At 39.5% G+C, this 22127-nt stretch overlaps 1 protein-coding gene across 1 annotated transcript in view; it reads left to right on the forward strand.

Annotated features, from left to right (window-relative positions):
* Positions 1-22127, forward strand: part of LOC127047382 (uncharacterized) — a 106540-nt gene that overhangs the window by 71000 nt on the left and 13413 nt on the right. Inside the window, exons 14-17 of the mRNA XM_050945498.1 lie at positions 1992-2031; positions 3013-3064; positions 16494-16605; positions 21817-21900. Coding sequence (XP_050801455.1) covers positions 1992-2031; positions 3013-3064; positions 16494-16605; positions 21817-21900 — 288 coding nt within the window. The remainder of the gene's footprint in view (positions 1-1991; positions 2032-3012; positions 3065-16493; positions 16606-21816; positions 21901-22127) is intronic.

The raw sequence follows: 22127 nt of genomic DNA on the forward strand, positions 1-22127 counted from the left end.
GGAGTGACTTGTAAATATGAAGAGTACTGGTAACTGATATAAAGCAATCTGGATTGTTCGGCAAGCTGGGTAGAAGCAAACAATATGCATTTTACAGTGGCCAAATGTAAAGTTATACATCTAGGAAAAAATAATTTAGGCCATCCTTATAGGATAGGGGAGTCTACCTTGGGAAGCAATGACTGTGAAAAAGACTTGAGGGTCCTTGTGGATAATCAGCTGAACATGAGGTCCCAGTGCTATGCTGTGGCCGAAAGGGTTAGTGTGATCCTTGCATGTATAAACTGGGGAATCCTGAGTAGAAGTGAGGAAGCATTGTTACCTGTGTATGTGGCACTGGTGCGACTGCTGCTGGAATACTGTGTTTAGTTCTCGTATGCACAGTTCTAGATGGCTATTGATAAATGGAGAGAGTTCAGAGAAAAGCCACAAGAATAACTAGCAGATAGGAAAACTTGCCTTATAGTGATAAACTCCAGGAGCTCAATCTGTTTAGTTTAACCAAGAGAAGGATAAGGAGCAATTTGATCAGTCTGTAAGTACCTACACGGGGAGCAAAACTGATAATGGGTTGTTCAATGTAGCAGACAAAAATATAACAAAATCCAACGGCTGGAAGTTGAAGCTAGACACATTGACTAGAAATAAGGCACAATTTTTAACAGGAATGGTTACCAAGACTTGTGGTGGATTCTCCATCACTAGCAATTTTTAAATTTAAGTTTGGATGTTTTCCTGAAACACTGTAATTCAAACATGAATTCATGGATGTCCTGTGGCCAGTATTATATAGGATATCAGGTTAGATGATTGCTGTGCTCCTTTCTAGCATAGTAATCTTGGAATCCATGAATTCTTACTAGTAAATGTAATTGAGGGATGCCATTAGGGATGGCATTGTCACAGGCCTCCTAAATCATAACCACATAGAAATCAACTTCAGCTAATGTGCTAGAAGTAAGTGAAGTTCCAAACTGAAAGCTTAGCTGTCTAAAAATGGTGTACCAGCTTTCTTTTGGAAGCAGCTAGAGATTTGAAAGATGCTCAAATTTCTCTACTGTTCTTCAGAGGATGCTGTTATGTAAAGACTATGTTGAAATATACTGCTGCATGCCTTTGAAATTAATCTACCAAAGTACATGTTGCTTTTCATAGTTCTTTAAAGGTACGTCTACGCTGCAGCTGGGAGCAAGCCTCTGAGCCCAGGTAGGCAGATTTGTGCTAGTAGGGCTTGCACTAGCACACTAAAAGTAATTGTGTGGACATTGGGATATAGATGGAGGATCAGGCTAGACACCCAAGCTCGGACCCACCCTACCCCCTGCACCTAATATCTACCCTGCTATATTTAGCATTTAGCATGAGTCTGGGCTGGGAAGCTTGCTCCCAGCTGCAGTGCAGACATACCTTAAGGACTCTACATACTAATGCTTTACTGATTGATTTCTAGGTAAAAACTAACCAGTAAAGCATTTCCCTGTGGCATATGACTATAATTTACCAGTGCTATGTATGCACGATATCAGTCATTCAAAAAATAAATAGTAAAAGTTATTCACAATTCTATAATCATTTTCATAAAAAGGATAACAATTATTTGCATTAAACAAACTACAGTTTGGTTCAAAATTGTCTGTCTTTTTAACAAATAATTTGTTCCTTTTCTATCAAATTTATATATGTTTTTGTTTTAAAAATAAATTCATATTTATGATTAGGGACTTTCATGAATGTTTGTAAACCATTTCAGATGTTTTGTGAAAATTGTAATTTCTTTCATCAATTTCATAAAAACATTTTTGTTTTGTATGTCTGGTGTAACACACATTTCAGTCATTATATTTCTAGGGAGTTATTACACACAATCTCCCTGGCATTCTGTAAGAGGAAATCATAGGAAGGGTTCAGGGTGTAATAATATCTGAATTACAGTTGTTTGGGGAAAAAATCTGTTAAGAAATTAACCTGTTTTATTTTGTTTCCATTTTTAGCACCTGGTCTTACTGCAGTTGTTGGAGGACGTCCAAGAGTGTAAGTTCACTTCTGATCTTCCCTTGTTTTACTGTGTGCATATAGTATCCTTTTTAAAAAAAAAGTCCAGTTGTGTCTTGTGTTATGTCTACTACTGGTCACAAGATGACAGTCATACTGCAAAATTCTTGTTAAATTAGCAGACTTCTCTATGTGGTTGTTGGTCACACCATGTTTACCTCAGGTGAGACTCTATCCAGGGTCTTGGTGGCAACATCTCTACTAGGTGAGCCATAAGGAAAACTGTGCTAACTTTGTTTCAGCTGGAATTGGCTCTTTAACCAGCTAAGAACTGCACTTAGATCATTTATGCTTACAAAACCGTCCCCTTTTGCAATCATAAGTTGAAAGCTATGAAGTAGATTAGCTTTAGAGTAATTGAGAGCATCCCTGTAAACTGGTTTTGGATCAGTATTTTTTTCATATTTAAAACTCTGTTGATGACTTAAATCTTTGTTTTAAATGTTCAAACTCACACTTCTGCTCTCACTCATGAGAACAGTTACTTCTAACTGTGAACAGTCACAGTAGAAACACCTCAGAATGGTCAGGGTACTCTGATTGGGTACTATCTTTAACTATCATAAACATACTCTGAGCATATATTTGTGTCAGTTTTATCTAACCACCTGCAAAATACAATACCATATTGGACAGATATTCAGAAGGTAAATGAATTTTGATTGGTCATCCTTGGTTTTATAAGCATATTAATGATACCATTTAAAGCTGCCTTGCCCCTTTTCCTTCCCTTTTTTATTTCACTTTCTTAATAAGAAATAAGGCATTTCAGTCATTATATTTCTAGGGAGTTACTACACTTTTCAGATACACCAAAATAGCTCAGGAAAGCATTTCTGATCATGACTTTTAATGCCTATACTGTGGATTTTCAAATGCTGAATGATCTTAAAGATGAATAATCTGACATTGCATTTGTTTCTATTTATATTCATTATATCTGTTGCTTTGTATGTCCAGGTCTCCAGTTCTGAAACCATTTTTCTTCCTTTATCCCAAAAGAAATGTCAAGGTAAGAGCCTTAAGGGTGTAATCCTGTTCTTGTTGAAGTTGATGGAAGGATAATATTGATTGCACTGGGAACAGAATCAGGCCTTAAAGCTGCAAAATCTATTAGTGAGTTTTATGAAAATTATATTTTTCTTGCAGATTGTTGTGCCACAAAAAGTGTTATAGCCATCTATCACAGATTACTTTTAAAATACTTCCTCTCTAGTGATTACTGAAACACTAGATTACTCCCAATAGGTTTCTAGGACTCCTGTCTTTGCATATACACTTTAATGTAAAGAGAGTTTATGAGAGAGACAATTAAAGATATTACCTCATTTACCTTGTGTGTCTCATATCCTGGGACCAACATGGCTACAACAACACTGCAAACATTATAGTTTATAAATACTACAATATATTAACTTATATTAGTGGTCTTGTGAAGGCAGTGAACTGGGAATCAAGAGATCTGGATTCTAATCCTCTGTGACCTTGGGTAAATCTTTTAATCTCCTTAGGTCTGATTCTACCTTTATAATACTGGTGCAAGTCAGGAGTGACTGCTGAAATCAATAGAGCTACACTGGTGTAAAACTTGTGTAAGTGAGAGAAGAATCAGGTCCTTTGTGTTTCAGTTCCTCATCTGTAAAAATGGGAATTGTAATTCCCTACCTCATAGGGGCATTGTAAGACTAAAATAATGAATGTGAGAAACACTACTGTAGTATCTGAGTGGAGGAGTTCCATAGAAATGTCTATGAATAAAGATCAAACTATGTCTTATAGGTCAAGTTTAGTTCACAATAAGAGTTTTCTTCAGCCTGCCTGTGGAGTTCATGTTCAGGTGACTGGACAGCATGATCTGAAGAATTACAGCGGGGATAGGTATGTCTACACTAGAGGTGGAGGTAGACATACTTGCACTAATTTCTCATCATAGGTAAATATACTTGCACTAACTTCAGTCAAGCTAGAATACTAAAAGTAGAAGTGTACCCATTGTAGTGCAAGCAGTGAAAGAGGCTAGTTGACCAATTACATACTTGGGGTGGATGGCTAGTCAATCCCACCTGTAATGTCACCATGGCTATACTTCTGTTTTTAGTCCTCTAACTCAGAGTTAGCACAAGTATGTCTAAACAAGCTGGAAATTACCCCTTTAGCTCATGTGTTGACATACTTGATGTGATGTAGCTCCACATCTTTTTTGTTATGCTTGCACTTCCATGCAGTAGATTCAGGTCTTTGTGAGAGCAGCTGGAACAGGAGATTAGTCTTTTTGTGACTATAATGTACTTATTCTTCTGAGAAAGTGTGGGTGTCATTGCTCTTCAGATTGGAACTAGTTCCTTTACCCTGTGGAGACTGAAGACCAAACTGCATATACACCCTTCCTCCTCCTGATCATTTATTTGACTTGCTCCTTACATTTTGGCTGTTACTTAAATTTCATAATAAGGCATCCTAAGTGAAATTGCAGCTGATACAAAAGCTTCTTGGCCTATCCAATATCATGAGGTAGACCAACATGTATTGACCTTTGGCTAGAGTTTAAGATCCATAGTGATGGTCTTGTGAATGGTGTGAAAATGGGAAAGCTAGAGGAGATGGGCAGAGGCAGGAAATGAAGGAAGTAAAAGCAAACTAGAAATTGTGAAAGACATTACACCTTTAGCAGAACAATTGAATTAATATTTTTACAGGATTTGCTGAAAGCTTAAAAAAAAATCTTACCATGGTAAAAATATTTTTCTTTAATAGAAGAAAAATGCCTTTTTCTAAATGGTTACAAGGCAAATCTAACACTGCAAAGATGACAACAAAGTGTCAGGTTCGCTGTCCTGATCCAGGTGTAACTGAGAAGACTGTTATGTGCAAATAATCTGAAAGAATGTAAGCAACTTGAGACAAGGACTGCATCTGTGAGTTTATACAGTGCTTTGCACAATAGGGCCCAAATTCTGATTGGGGTTTTGGGGGGTATTGCTGCAATGTAAAATTAATAGTAATTAAAATACTGTAAGCAATTTTTGAACTGCAGTAACAAAAAGGAGCAAGCTGTTTGTCACATTTGTTTACTATATGAATTATGATGTGATCTGATAAACAGTAGTTCAGTACAATACATGCCTCTGCTAGAGATTAAATTTTAAATGACTATCTATACAGCCTAAGGTATTTTATCAAATATCTTGTCATTGCCAAATCTGATGTACAATAGACCTTAGCCTATTACTGTTTAAATTGATCAGATTAAACCTAAAATAGTTAATTATTTTCCAGGCTTGGTAAAATGCCTATTGAGATTAAATAGTAACCTAATCTAAGTCTACACATAGCATATAAAGTGGAAAAAGTCCCTTTTTTGCGCAAAAACTATGGGAGCGTCTACACTTGCCAATGACTTTTTGCAGTGAAACTTAGATGTTTCACCGCAAAAAGAAAACCACCTCCCTGAGAGGTCTACAGCTCCTACCAGTGATGCTTTTGCGGTGTTGTGCAAGCAAAAACACATTCTTCCTGTTTACACAGCTTTTGATTTCCAGAGGCTATCCCACGGTGCCTAGGTGACCACTCTAGCCAGCAGCTCTGCTGCTCTGTTTCCAGGTAAACAGACATCCACCCTTCCCCCTGTAACGCCCCGGGAACTTTGAAACTCACCTTCCTGTTTTCTTGGCAAGTGCTCACTTATCTGGCCAGGTAACAATGCCTGCTTCAGGGAGCAAACAATCCCCTGCTTGGAGCAATGGTGAGCTACTGGAGCTGATCAGTGTTTGGGGAGAGGAGTCTGTGCAGGGACCCAGGATGCCCCTTGGTCACCCCCCCCCCCGACCCATCATCAGACTGGAGAGAGCTGCACTGTGGGATAGCTGCCCTAGAGCGCTGCTCTCATCAGTGATGGAAGTGCTGCTAATGTAAACAGTCTCTGACGCCTGAGGAATTAAGTGAGTAAACAAACCAGCGCTTTACTTTCACCGGTTACAGCACAAAAACTGCAGGTATAGACATAGCCTAGCAGAGAAAGAAAAGCAACAGCTTTCTACTTCCTCTTCCCTCAAACAGAACACCTCAAAAACCTTACTCATTCAGCCTCATCTCGTGTACGTTCTCTATTTGATACATTGATAGGTTTAATCAACAATTAAATTGTATGTGACCTACCATCATTAGAGGGTGTCATTACATAAATACTGTAAATTCTTTGATTAAGAATCTGGAGCCATGCATCAACAGTAATGGTCTACATGTAGACTGTAGCGCAGGTATGGGATGGATTGACTGCTTATAATGTAGGAGTTCACTTAGGGAGAGTCTGATTCCCATTCAAATAAACATACTTCAGCATTTGCCCTAAAAAGAAAAGTATTACTTAAGGAGATTTTTGAATGTTTTAATGTTGCTACAATAAATTCTCTTGTTTTGTGCTCAGTAAATTAGTTTTTGTTTCCTTTTTTGGTGAAAAATATGGATTGTTGTTTTGTTTATTTCTCTGCTCATATACAGTTGTTCCAACTGAGCAGACAGCATTTATGGCTTTATAGCTGAAAAAGTTACTTAACTTTTGTTAAAAGGTGGCCTTATTTGAATACATTAATTTAAAAAAAACCTGAAAGCATTTGTCAACCTAGCTTTAAAAAGAACTCACCAAAATCCCAGCAAAAATATCTAAGGCAAGAATAATTTTTCCAGAATATTTTATTACTTATAGTCTCTTCACATAAGCTTTAGAGATCTTGTTAAAAGTTCACAAGTTGTGTATGCTGCTCCAAACTGACTACTATTTATCAGGCAATACTTTCATGCTCTTCAGACCAACATGAGGATTTCTTTTGTGACATATTTCAACAAGAGAAATGGATAACGTTAACTGGTGTGCCCTAGCAAACTTTTTTCAGCCTGAACGTGGTTAGTCTCCAACTAGACCAGCGTTTCCCGAACTTTTTTGGCCACAGAACACTTTTTAGCCTATTATGGAACATTTATAATATTATTTTGTAGTCATTTGGTTTTCAAATAAAAAAATTGCATTATTTATGCTCAAATATATTTTATTTTATAAAACAAAGCAAAAATACAAATTTAAAATAACTTGAACTAATGGTTTCTAACTGGAAAGTGCTTATAAAGTAGTACAAAAATCAAGTGCAAGAGTCAAAATTAAAAAGTGTTCTGCTTAAAAACTTTTTTTATATATACACAAAACCAAACAAATTGGATTTTTACTAGGAAAATCTATTTTTAGAAACAGAAATACAAATTTGGATTTAATAGGATTGGTGTTTCTGCATTTTTCTATCACAAATTCGCTTAATATTAGGAACAATACTGGAAAGTTGAATCGTAATGTCAGGCGCAGCATCAAGTCTGTTCCTATGGTTTTTGTTGCAGTATAATACGAAAATCCCATCTCACACAAATAAGTTGTAGCAAAAGGAAGGAGCACTCGAACTGCACGTTTAGCCACATTAAAGTACTCTTTTATTAGGCTGCTCAAAAAATTATTCAGTGGAAGATCCTTAAACTTTTGTTTCAAATCAGAGTCAGAAATTAAGTTAATTAGGCTTTCATAATCGTGTGCAGTAAAGCTGACTGGTTTGGCTGTAATTACAAACGGATTTCGAACCCAAGCATTATCATCAGTAGTTGTAGGAAAATATTCGAATAAAGAGGCCTGCAAGTCACGTAAGTGCTGTAAAATGGTGCTGGAAACTTCTTCATGCACTGTAGAATTTATTTCAGTCAGAAATTCATGTACTGTAGGGAAGCAGTCGAAGTTTTTCTGTTCTACAGAAAATGCCCAGAATTCCAGTTTCTTTTTTAATAACAAAATTTTATCCATTGTAGTAAAAATGGTCACATCCTTTCCTTGCAGTGACAGATTAATTTCATTTAATTTTGCAAAAATATCTGCAAGATACACAAGTCTCATTAGCCATGAGGAATTTGTCAGACAATCATTAAATTTTTGTCCTGAATTATCTGAAGTGAAGAATACCAGTAGTTCACTATGAAGCTCAAAAAGTCTCACAAGCACTTTTCCTCTGGATAGCCACCTTACTTCCATATGTAAAAGAAGCACTTTGTGCTGACTACCCATTTCCTCACACAAAATTTTAAATAACCTGGATTGAAGTGGTCAAGATTTGACAAAATTCACAACTTGTACTGCTTCATCGAGCACAATTTGCAGATATGCTGGTATTTTTTTTTAACTGCAAGTGCTTGTCTCTGTAGAACACAATGGCTCTTAGTGTTTTCTGGTGCCACACTTATGATTCGCATTGCAGCTCCCGATCATCGCCTGAGCAGTCAGTACATACATCAATACATTTTCCCCAACTAATTTCATGCTTCCTGATAAAATTGTTGATGCAGTTGAATATTTCTTCTCCAGTTGTGTTGCTTTGCAGAGATTCACATAAGAGCAGGTCCTCTTCAATAATATTATTAAATCTATATCAGATTTACTAATACTAGTACTAGTAGCACAGCAAGTCCTGAAACGTCAGTGGACTCATTTAGCTGCAATGAATACTCATGGCAAATTTTCAGTCGGCAAACTAGCTCTTTTTCTATGTCATTGGCAAGATCTTTAATACGGCGTGCAATGGTATTATTTGACAACTGTACAGCGTCAATTTTTTTACTAGACTGCTCGCTCAACATGCACGTTACAGTATCTTTCACACAAAGCTTGATAAGCTTTTCTCCAATAGTGTGAGCTTCTCCAGCAAGCGCTATACGGTAACTTACTCGATAAGATGCCTCTGTTGCACTTTCGTTGTCTGTTTTAGCAATTTTAATCATCGGAAGTGTACAATTTCCAAGTGAGTCATGCTTCCTCTTGAAAAAAATTATATCTTTGTTTTTATATTCAGCATGCTTGGTTTCCAAATGCCTACAAAGTTTAGCAGTAGCCAATGAACTGTTTGCTAGTATTTTGCGGCACGCGACACACTGCACATCAGGAACATCTTTATTTCCAACACACGTAAAACCGAGACAAATAATTTTCATCATACTTTTGTTTCGGTCTTTTAACACCTGCTTCTTCTTGTTTTTTGATATACTTCAGTGGAAATTCTTTCACCTTGGATAACTCACTAGTACTAACAGATTTTTCAGCAACAAAAGGCTGCGATTGTTCAGCCTCACTTTGAAGTGTCTCAATATTTTGCTTGTTTATTTCGGCCACATTTGGGAGTACCAGAAGAACTCGCTTTTCGATCCAAAGTTCCTTCTTTTAGCCACAATTCCATGGTAATTAGGTTTAGTAACAGTATTTAGAAATACCGATTTTTGTCAAATTTTGTTTGTAACAAATATTTATATTGTTTTGAGCAAAGCTAGTTTAGTTGTGCTTACCGCACATATGGTAAAGTGAATATGTTATATTCAACATGGTGTAAAGAGAATGGTATGTGCATACCACTGCAGTTCATGCAGCCTCTAGCGGAAGAGGTACAACGTCACTAACTGAAATGCGACCGAAAGAGGTAGATGTCAACATGCTTGTGTACCATATTCTCTTTACACTATAATATTTAATATGAGATTTATCAATAACCCAGAAAAAGTTTTATGTTAATTATAGTCACTCAAAAAGAGTTGTAAACGACGCTTTAAATATGCCAAATTTAAAATTAAAAAAAATTTAAGGACCCTTTCTAGAGAGTGTCCTTCTAGAGAGTAGGAAGCCATCCATGTGCCGAGCCTGCCTAGTGAAGTGTCCAGGTTCTCCAGGTGGGCGGACGAGGAGGGTACTTCCCCAATGGCTGCCCCACTCCAACTTATCCTTGAGTACCTCCTTCACCTTAGAACTCAGGGCCTGGTGCCTTCCTCCATCAGGGTGCACCTGGCTGCTATTTCAGCGTTCCATCCGACGGTCCAGGTTTCTCCCATGCCATGATCGGGCGTTTCCTCAAGGGGCTAGACCAGTCCTTTCTGTATGTTAGAACCCTGTTCCTCAGTGGGATCTAAACTTGGTGTTATCCTGCCTCACAGGGCCCCCGTTCGAACCCCTGGCCACATGCTCGTGGTCTTACCTTTCATGGAAGGTAGCCTTCCTCGTGGCTATCACGTCAGCCCGGCGGATATCAGAGCTCAGAGCCCTGACCTGCGACCCCCCCACACACACACGGTCTTTCACAAGGACAAGGTACACCTCTGCCCACACCCTGCATTCCTCCCTAAGGTGGTCTCCGCCTTTCACATGAGCCAGGACATCTTTCTACCTGTCCTCTGCCCCAAACTTCATGTCTCTAACGAGGAACGCTGCCTCCATACGCTCAATGTGCGCAGGACACTGCCTTTGTATCTAGATCAGACTAAGCCATTCCATAGGTCCTTGCAACTCTTTGTTGCTTCAGGTGAGCGCATGAAAGGTCAACCAGTTTCCACCCAGAGGCTTTCCTGGTGGATTACATTGTGCATCCACACATGCTACGACCTAGCAGGGGTTCCCTCACCACCTATCATGAGGGTGCACTCGACAAGGGCTCAGGCCTCGTCAGCTGTCTTTGTGGCCTTTGTCCCTATCCAGGACATCTGTAGAGCCACTACCTGGTCCTCAGTACCCACGTTCATGTCGCACTACGCGATTGTCTCCCATGCCAGGGATGACGCTTGTTTCGGTAGAGCTGTGCTTCAGTCAGGGAATCTATAAACTCCTACCCACCTCCATCAGACATAGCTTGCAATCACCTACTGTGGAATACACATGAGCAAGCACTCGAAGAAGAAAGGACAGATACCTGTTCCGTAACTTGCATTCTTCGAGATGTGTTGCTCATGTCTATTCCACATCCTGCCCTCCTTCCCCTCTGTCGGAGTTGGTCCGACAAGAAGGAACTGAGGGTGGGGGGAGCGTATAGCTCCCCTTATAGCACGCTATGGAGGTGCCACTCCAGGGGCCACAGCAGCACTCCCCCTATGGGTACTGCTAAGGGAAAAACTTCCGGCACCAGTGTACGTGGCGAGCACGCACACCTACTGTGGAATAGACATGAGCAGCACATGTCAAAGAATGCCAGTTACAGAACAGGTACTTGTCCTTTCCAGGAAGAAATCGATTACGGTATTATATTGCAGAATATGGAGGAAGTTCAGTACATGGTGGGTACAGAGCTAAAAAGCACCCAATATTGCCCAAATAAAATATTTCCCTTAAAATGGACTTTCCCTGGGACTGAAGGTAAACATACTATGCAACATGCTTCAACTCTTTTCATCATTCTAGCAGTAAACAAGCCAAGGCTCATCCTGTCAAAAGGTTCCTAAGAACTACAATACTTTTTTTAACCCACAAGAAAGATATTGAGTTGCTCCTTGGTGATTGAATTTAGTTCTAGATGCTCTCACCAAAACATCATTTGGATCTCTACATTTAGATTTCTTGTACTGTCTTTCTGTTTAAAGTGGCATTTGTAGTGGCAATCATCTCAGCCTGGTACATTTCCAAACTAAAGAGACTATCTGTGGAACCTCAGTACTTCATTTTTAATGCAAAATAGCGCTTCATCCGGATCAGTCTTCATCCCTAACATAGACACAATTTTCCATCATGCTTAGGAAGTGTAGTTTATCCTTCCTTTTATCCTAAGATCATTCATCCTAATGGAAAAAAATATAAGTGCTGTCCTAATTTATCCTAAAAGGACTAAAGCCTTCAGAAATTTATTTCCAATTCATCTTCTGTCAGCCTGCAGTTAAAACTTTGAAATCTACAATTTCTTGATGTCTAAAACTATACATGCTGAAGTTTACAAAACAACAAATGCACATTAGACCAGAATTGTGTCAATGGGTAGAGAAATCATTTGTATTTTATGAGATCTGCAAAGATAGGTATTTGATCCTCTGTGCACACCTTTCCTAAACATTAAAATTGAATGCACAGGCCTGTGCAGATGCTGCTTTTGGAAGTTTTGAACTGTATGCTAAAAGACCTACTTGCTTCTCACTTGCATTTATTAAACTTCTTGTAAGTAGTTTAGGTATTAATTTGGTTTCCACTGATAAACACATACATACATACACAGAGATTTACTGCTGTTATCATAATAGTGAACTTGGCCATGAATGATGAAAGACTTCCAGTAGAACTGAAAGGCAACACATTGAAAACTAATAAAAGGCATTTCCTTTTATATTGCACAAAAATTAATCTGTGAAACCGACTACCATAAAATATCATTGAGTGCTAGAGCTTAAGATTCAAAAAGAGGTTTGTCATAAGAATGGCCCTACTGGGTCAGACCAAAGGTCCATCTAGCCCAGTATACTGTCTTCAGACAGTGGCCAGTGCCAGGTGCCCCAGAGGGAATGAAAGAACAGGTAATCATCACGTGATCCATCCCCTGTCTGCTCATTCCCAGCTTCTGGCAAAGATTAGGGACACCATTCCTGCCCATCCTGGCTTACAGCCATTGATGGACCTATTCTCCATGAATTTATCTAGTTCTTCTTTGAACCCTGTTATGGTCTTGGCCTTCACAATATCCTCTATCAAGGAATTCCATAGGTTGTGTGTAGTGTGAAGAGATACTTCCTTTTATTTGTTTTAACCTGCTGCCTATTCATTTCATTTGATGACTCCTAGTTGTTGTGTTATGAGAAGTAGTAAACAACACTTCCTTATCTGCTGTCTCTACGCCAGTCATGATTTTATAGACCTCAATCATATCTCCCCTTAGCCGACTCTTTTCCAAACTGGAAAGTTCCATTCTTATTACTCTCTTCTCATATGGAATCATTTTTGTTGCCCTTTTCTGAACCTTTTCCAATTCCAGTATATCTTTTTTGAGATGGGGTGACCACATCGGCACACAGTATTCAAGATGTGGGCATACCATGGATTTATATAGAGGCAACATGATATTTTCTGTTCTGTTGTTTATCCCTTTCTTAATTATTCCCAGCATTCTATTCGCTTTTTGATTGCTGCTGCACATTGAGTGGATGTTGCCAGAGAACTATCCACAATGACTCCAAGATCTCTTTCTTGAGTGGTAACAGCTAATTTACACCCCATCATTTTATATGTATAGCTGGGATTGTGTTTTCCAACATGCATTACTTTGCTGTTATCAACACTAAATTTAATCTGCCATTTTGTTGCTAAGTCACCGAGTTTTGAGTGATCTTTTATAGCTCTTCGCAGTCTGCCTGGGTCTTAACTATCTTTAGTAATTTTGTATCATCTTCAAATTTTGCCACCTCACTGTTTACCCCTTTTTCCAGATCATTTATGAATATGTTGAATAAGACTAGTCCCAGAATAGACCCCTGGGGACACCACTATTTACTTCTCTCCATTCTGAAAACTGACCATTTATTCCTACTCTTTGTTTCCTATCTTTTAACTAGTTATCAGTCCGTGAGAGCACCTTCCCTTTTATCCCGTGGCAGCTTACTTTGCATAAGAGCCTTTTGTGAGGGAGGCTTTCTGAAAATGTAAGTACACTATACCCACTGGATCCCCTAGGTCCACATGCTTGTTGACCCCTTCAAGAAATTCTAGTAGATTAGTGAGGCATGATTTCCCTTTACTAAAACTATGTTGACGCTTCCTCAACAAATTATGTTCATTTGTATGTCTGACAATATTGTTCTTTATTATAGTTTCAACCAGTTTGCTCGGTACTGAAGTCAGGTTTACAGGCCTGTAATTGCCGGGATCACCTCTGGAGACCTTTTTAAAAATTGACGTCACGATAGCTATCCTCCAGTCATCTGGTACAGAATCTGATTTAAATGATAGGTTACAGACTACAGTTAGTAGTTCTGCAATTTCACATTTGAGTTCCTTCAGATCTCTTGAGTGAATACCATTTGGTCCTGGTGACTTATTGCTGTTTAATTTATCAATTTATTCCAAAACCTACCTCAATCTGCGACAGTTCCTCAGATTTGTCACCTAAAAAGAACGGCTCAAGTTTGGGAATCTTCCTCATATCCTCAGCCATGAAGACCGATGCAAAAAATTCATTTTGTTTCTCTGCAATGGCCTTATCGTCCTTGAGTGCTCCCTCAGCACCTCGATCGTCCAGTGGCCCCACTGGTTGTTTAGGCTTGCTGCTTCTGATGTACTTAGAAACAAATTTGCTATTACTTGTTGAGTCTTTGGCTGACCATTCCTCAAATTCTTTTTTGGCCTTCCTAATTGTATTTTTACACTTCATTTGCCAGTGTTTATGCTCCTTTCTATTTTCCTCACTAGGATTTAAATTCCACTTTTTAAAGGATGCCTTTTTGCCTCTCACTGCTTCTTTTACTTTGTTGTTTAGTCACAGTGGCTCTTTTTTGGTTCTCTTACTATGTTTTTTTAATTTGAGGTATACATTTAGGGTTGAGCCTCTTTTAAAAGTTCCCACATAGCTTGCAGAGATTTCTCTTTTATTTCTGTTTAACTAACCTCCTCATTTTTGTGTAGTTCCCATTTCTGAAATTAAATGCTACAGTGTTGGGCCACTGTGGTGTTTTTCTGGCCACAGGGATATTACATTTAATTATATTATGGCTACTATTACCAAGTGGTCCAGCTATAGTCAGTTCTTGGACCAGATCCTGTGCTCCACTTAGGACTAAATCAAGAAGTGCCTCTTCTCTAGTGGGTTCCAGGACCAGCTGCTCCAAGAAGTAGTCATTTAAGATGTCAAGAAACTTTATCTCTGCATTCTGTCCTGAGGTGACATGTACCCAGTCAATATGGGGATGGTTGAAATCCCGCATTATTATTATTGAGTTTTTTATTTCAATAGCCTCTCTAATCTCCCTGAGCATTTCACAGTCACTATCACCATCCTGGTCAGGTGGTCAGTAATATATCCCTACTGCTATATTCTTATTAGAGCATGGAATTTCTATTCAGAAAGATTCTATGGTACAGTTTGATTCATTTATGATTTTTACTTCATTTGGTTCTATGCTTTCTTTCACATTTAGTGCCACTCTCCCACCAGCATGACCTGTACTGTCCTTCCGTTATATTTGTACCCTGGTATTACTGTATCCTATTGATTATCCTCATTCCACCAAGTTTGTGATGCCTATTATATCAATATCTTCATTTAATATGAGGCACTCTGGTTCACCCATTTTATTATTTAGACTTCTAGCATTGGTATATAAGCACTTTAAAAACTTGTCACTTTTTAGCTGTAATTGAATGAGACTTTTTTTTTTCATTTGACTGTTTCTGATCAGAACCTGCCTGTATTTTTATCATTTTCCATCCTCTCATCCTCACTAAGACATAGATATTCTCTATTAATAGATCCTCCCCTAAAGGATGTCCGAACCATGTGCTCTTCCACACCTGTCAGCTTTCCCCCAGCCCTTACATTAAAAAGGTCATAGAGCAGTTTTTAAACTAAGTGACAGCAATCCGGTTCCATTTTGGTTTAGGTGAAGGCCATCCTTCCTGTATTTGACTGTTTCTGATCAGAACCTGCCTGTATTTTTATCATTTTCCATCCTCTCATCCTCACTAAGACATAGATATTCTCTATTAATAGATCCTCCCCTAAAGGATGTCCGAACCATGTGCTCTTCCACACCTGTCAGCTTTCCCCCAGCCCTTACATTAAAAAGGTCATAGAGCAGTTTTTAAACTAAGTGACAGCAATCCGGTTCCATTTTGGTTTAGGTGAAGGCCATCCTTCCTGTATAGACTCCCCCTTCCCCAAAAGTTTCCCCAGTTCCTAATAAATCTAAACCCTCCTCCCTATCCCATCGTCTCATCCACACATTGAGACTCTGGAGTTCTGCCTGTCTAACTGGCCCTGTGCGTGGAACTGGGAGCATCTCAGAGAATGCTACCATGGAGGTCCTGGACATCAGTCTCTTACGTAGCAGCCTAAATTTGGCCTCCAGGACCTTTTGCCTATCCTTCTATATGTCATTGGTACCTACATGTATCACGACCACCGGCTCCTCCCCAGCACTACACATAAGTCTATCTAGAAGTCTCGAGAGATCCACAACCTTCACGCTAGGCAGGCAAGTTACCATGCAGTTCTCCCACATATGACTATGGATAATAAGAACATTCACAGTTACAAAACATATTATCTACAATTTTAAAGGCTATAAACTTTCAGACTTCAAAGCATAAGCCAACCATTAACTTCATGGGACTAGAAGAATATGTCCTTTATAGTATTGTAATTGTCTATTATGGCATTTCTTTCCTTTGAAGCATATGGTACTAGCCAGTGTCAGAGATTGGATACCCAACTAGATGGAGCCCTTGTTTGACCTGGTAAGGCAACTTCTATGTTCCGATGTTAAAATAAGCCATACAGTCCATCACTCTTTCCACCATATTTGAAGATGGGGTTTAGGAATAGAGAATTATAAAGCAGAAAGTTTAATAAAATTCACATGCATTGCACTAAATTTCTCTTTGTGTAATTCAGTAGTTTAAAAATGGGTATTTTTTTCAGATCAACATCTTTTTGAATGGACAACATGTTGAAACATTTCAGGAAGATCTTACATTTACGTCAGATGCAGTTGTTTCACTTGATTCACCAAAGACTGATGATGAGTTAAGAGGTATGTTTGTCTTTAAGATCACTGACTTTTCTCTCTAACTGTTATTTATACTTTTTACTAGGTATTCATCTTTGTCTCTGTATAAACCTCAGTGTCATGAGAAACACTAGCATAAAGTTTTGATATGTGTGGCACATAGCACTATCCACATGTTAGATGCAGGGACAAGAACAAAGTTTTTCCAGTGGCAACAGAGAGTGGAAAGCACTGCACTGGAAGCACCTCCTGCTTGAAACAGGAGTGTGACACCTACATGTAGTGAAAGAAGGGGGGAGAAAAATGGGGGAAATGATAGTGCAGAGCAGGCAGAAAGCCATGTGGCTAGCCACTTAAATTGACTCTGTAAGGGTCCCCAGCCTTTGAGACTTGAGTCCCCTGGGTTTGTCTACGCCACAGAGGTGTGCTTGCAGCATGGATGTATTTAAGCTACCTTTGATCTAGCTGGCTTGAGTAATAACAGTGGAGTCAGGTAGTACAGACTTCAACATAGGCTAGCTACTTGAGCATGAGTACACTTGAGGGCCTGTGCTGCTGCAGCTTCATTGCTGTAATCACTTGAGCTAGTTAGATCAAAGCTAGCTAGGTCTTCAGCTACCTGGGCTTCAGTCACACCTGTTGATTGCAATGTAGACATATGCTTTGTTATATGTCTCTGGTCACAGGTTACAGAACAAAATACACTCCTGGCTTAACTACCAAGATCCTCTTTTTCAAAAAGTAGCCAAACAGGATGGAAAACAAAACAAATGTGTATATATATCATTAATTGATCATTTATAATTTGACCTGAGGATATATATTGGAAAAAGAATGGTTATTTACTTTCCTTTTGTTCTTCCAAACTTCTTGTACTCATAATAATACCTAGCTCTTATATGGCATTTTTCATCTGTAGATCTCAAAGCACTGCTAAGATTACTCTAGTCTGCTTTGTAAATTTAATTACATTTACTAAGTTGAAATATTGTCTACACATAGAAATTTTACCCGGACAATAGTAATTGCAGTAAATCAACAGCAACAGCATGGTATTCCCAAAGTACCCTGTGCTCCTTTTGTTTCACTGCTGAGCAGTGTGCATTCAGGAATTTTTCTTGATGTGCATTGTGGGATGCATAGCCAAAGCCAAGCTAGTTCCGATTTTTTTTTAATCTGAGGCACAGCTGATGGAGGGGGGCCTGGCTGGCTTGGTATGCAAATTGGAGGACATTCTTACAACTACCGAAATGACTAACTCCTACCAACAACATAACTTTCCCTGCCCAGAAAACTGGGAAGTTCAATGGCGACAAATTGCTGAAGCAAAACTACTGTGCGCTGTGATCCGTCATGCCCTTGCAGAATACTGAATTGAACAACTTCTGAAAACCAGGAATTCAGCATTGTTTGCCAATGTAACCATAACTCTGCCCTCTCTCAACAATCCAATACACCCTGTTAACACTCACACCTTTACTCTGCCAGTCCCACAGTTGTTGAAATGTACAAGCTCTTCACCTCCTCTTACAACCCATTTTCTCACCCACAGAATTCCATTTACTACTACAGAAAGATAATGAGGAACAAAAAAATGCTTATGTCACCTTCCTCTGGAAAGAGTAGCAAGATTCTCTGGCTGAGCCGTAGAGCCAGATCAGGATGGTGGAAGCAGAAGGCAATCAGGGAATCACCAGCAAACTTCCCCAGACCACAGAGCCATGACCAGAAGGAACAGCCAGAGAGGGCTGAAGATTGGGGAATGATGGAGAGCAGTGGCAGATTAACAGATTTGCTGCCCCTAGGCCCGAGTGTGCCACAACTCCCCTATTCCCCCCACACACACCAGCTCACCTCCGCTCCACCGTGGCATGCCTGGGACGGAGCGGGGAGAAGGGGAGTTGTGTCACACTCGGGGGATGGCGGAGGTGGAGTGATGGTGAGCTGGGGCAGGGAGTGGTTCCCTTCTCCCCCCGAAGAGTTACTCCCCGTGCCCACCGGCCCAGGTCTCCTCCGCTATCCCCCAAGAGCACCACTACTTGCTTCTCCCTCCCTCCCAGTGTTTTCGCATGGCAAGCCTGGGAAGGAGGGGGGAGAAGGGAAGTTGTGGTGCTCAGGGGATGGCAGCGGTGGAGCGGAGGTGAGCTGGGGTGGGGAGCGATTCCCAGCCCTCCCTGGGTTACTCCCTGTGCCCGCGGGCCCCAGCTCACCTATGCTCCGCCTCCTCCAAGTGCCGCTACTCGGTTCTCCCTCCCTCCAAGCACTTTTGCGCAGCAAGCCTGAGAGGTAGGTGGAAGGAAGGAAGCACGGTGCGCCTGGGGGAGGAGGTGGGCCGGGGATTTGGGGAAGAGGCAGAGTTGGGGAGGGGGCATGAGCAAATTTGCCGCCCTAGGCCTAGGCCTTGTTGGCACAGGCGATAATACACTGCTGATGGAGAGGTGAACTAGCTGATGTCTCCAGGAGAAAGTTAGAACCAAACCTGAGAATTAAACAAGGATGAGAAGCACCCCACCTAGAGGGGCTAGGGTTAGGGATGGTGAGAGATGCCAAAGCCGTACTTGAGAGGTGAGACAGTAAGTGATGCCAGAACCATGCCTGAGAGTTTACACAGAGCGAGAGATGCTGGAGCTGTACTGGAGAGCTGGAATATAATGAGAGACACCAGACACCTACTGGATGTGTCAATGGACTATTGGGACTTGAAAGACTTAATGTACTCTTTGGACTGTGCTGGGGAATTCTGAATTATGGTTGTGGGAATTTTGTAATAAATTACCCCACAGAGCTCGTTATACTCAAAAAGCTTGCATGGAATTACTGCGGACTCAGGAGCAAAGGAGAAACTGAGGCAGGCTTATCTGCTGTACTGTAGCTTGCCCCAGGAGAAATGTGGGCAGGCGATCGGCCCCTGGGAAGAGGGATACTCCAAGTGTCTGGAATTTGGAAAGGGCCACTATGAGGCCACCCCTATGTCAGACAAACATGGAGTTCACAGGAAACCAATTCCTATGTTCCTGTCAAACTTAGCTAAACAGATTATTTGAGGGAGTGCCAAAGAAATTCAAGGAGGGCAAAGCAGTGGCTAAGCCTGACCCCTCTCTCATCAAGACAAAACTTTCCATAAAAATAAATCTATTTAGAGAATTTGAGATTCAGAGCTAAAACTGATGGGAGCGTATGGTACTAAAAGTCATAGTGTTGGGCTGCTAGTGATCCTGAAAGTAACAATTAGATGGAAATTGAACCCACCAGACAAATGTGAGATGTTCTATCAGGCTCTTGAACTCTATGTTGTCAGACAGTCTCAACCTCTAGATTTCATGTTAGAATTGTTTTTCGTAAGGTATATAATTCTTCGTAACAGTTTAAAGGAAAATACCGAAGTACAGATCTGCCAAGATGTTTGATGTATCTTGGGTACCAGGTCTAAGTCAGCTGATGCAGTATTCTCAAAACTGGCCAACATGTTCTGTGGTATTGGAGCAGGTATACAACAGTTGATTCTGAGGAGCACACCACTGGGGATGACCATAACTGAGTAAAGATGGCAGGATTGAAAGTCAGTCAGAGATCAGTGTCTAATTGCCATTTGTGCCTTCAAAAATATCTCCCTGTATTTACAATCTTATTAATAAGCATCTATTTCAAAGGATATGTGGTTATTTATAACTAACATAGAACCAAATTATACCCTTGGAACTCTCATTTAAATCAGGTGTAAATGCTAGTCTGGGGGCAGAATTTGATCTATACTAGGGGTTCCAGGGAGAGTTAAATTAAGATTAGGAAATGGCAACTTGGTCTAATTAGGAAACAAGAAACTATTGCCCTGTTTAAGTGCTGGCAGTCTGTTATGTCCCCAATCTGTCAAGGAAATTGTTAATGCTAATGAAACTCATTGCTATCAAATGCCATCTCAGAATCAGGGAGAGATCATGTCTCCTAAGATATTTGACATCAACAGTAAAGTTCTAAATCCTGCAATGTTTATTCAAAACTCACTTTGACTTCTCAAAAATGAACTCCAGTGTCAGTTTTCTCTGAGTAAGAACTGTAAGATTTGGCCCTTAATGCATAAAAGTGGCTCAAGGTTTACTTACTTCTGAGGAGTTAAACTGTTGTCATTATGTATGAGACTTACCAATAGAGCAGATTCTGAAGGGAATAACTTTAGTTGCATTTTTTCTGTCAGCATTTAGCAAGAAGATGAGAAATATTTTTCTTATGTTGCTTGGTTATCTTGAGTGTGAGGGATTGTTCGTTGTCTTTAAATTAGTAGATAAGGGAAATATGTGAAAATGGATTTCAGCAATGCTGCTTGCTGTGGCTCTAGGTGGGTGGAAAGGGAATTCACAATTTGCTCTAGCTTCAGAGAGAATGCTGCTTTGGTAGTTTTTCTGAGAAGTTTATGAAATAAAAAACAACTGACTGATAAATAGATGAAGAATACATTAATTTGGCTAATAATCAATGGAAACACCAGAACACTTTCTAGTTCTGCTTTGTTTAAAGGGACATTGTCAAAGACTTGATTCATGTAAAATACTGTTTGATGGAAAGAGCAATACTGCAGTTACCATACACGCAACAAATAAGTTTTAAAACTTTGATATTTTAATTTTTAAAGGAGCACTACATTTAGTTTTCTTTACCAACTATGAAATAGGTACAAATGACTACAAGTGGGATTACTCATGGGGTTTCAGATTCTGCCAAAACAACCAAAGAGGTGCATTGCCCCACAAAAAAAAGTTTATTCCAAAAGAGTGAAGTTTGAAAGTGTGTTTTAATGGAGTTCGGGTAACCCATCTTCCCTACCCCCAAATGTTCCACCTTTAGGAAACTTCAACATGAAAAAGCTTAAAATGTTAGAAAGTCTAGAAATGAACATTTAAGGTAGTCAGTCATTTCCCCATATCCATTAATCCTCTCAATCATTCACTTTTGCTCCAACTGACTTGCACTTTTTCTCCAAGGAATAAATTTCCAATATACTATAATACTAAAACATATACAATATTATTCACTTAAAAAATCCTTATTTCCTGCACAATTAAAAGTACAACCTTTATAACTTGATCTTAGTGGAACTACTAGAGACAGTACGCAAAACACAAACTTATAACTTGATCTTAGTGGAACTACTAGAGACAGTACGCAAAACACAAACTTCAAAGACACCTATTCCATCAAAATGTACGATTTATTTATTTATTTATTTTGTATTTTACACAGATCTGCCATGTGGTCCACATACATATCGTTTAGAAGATCTTGCTTATACTAGAAGTGGAGACAAAGGCAACTCTGCAAATATAGGTATTTTTCTATTCTAATGTTGTAATGTAGAGAAGATTTTCAAAGGCACAAATGGCAACTTAGATGCCTAATTCTTATTGACTTTCAGTAATAGGTGCTGAAGTGTCATTTGTGCCTTTGAAAATCTCCCCCATAATCTGATTCCTTCCTTATTACCTGGATGCTGAAAAGGAAATCTACCCTGTAACATCAGTACTAGTACTCTCTTAATGAAAAATATTTACTTC

Source organism: Gopherus flavomarginatus, chromosome 3 (assembly GCF_025201925.1).
Source record: "Gopherus flavomarginatus isolate rGopFla2 chromosome 3, rGopFla2.mat.asm, whole genome shotgun sequence".
Classification (NCBI taxonomy): domain Eukaryota; kingdom Metazoa; phylum Chordata; order Testudines; family Testudinidae; genus Gopherus; species Gopherus flavomarginatus.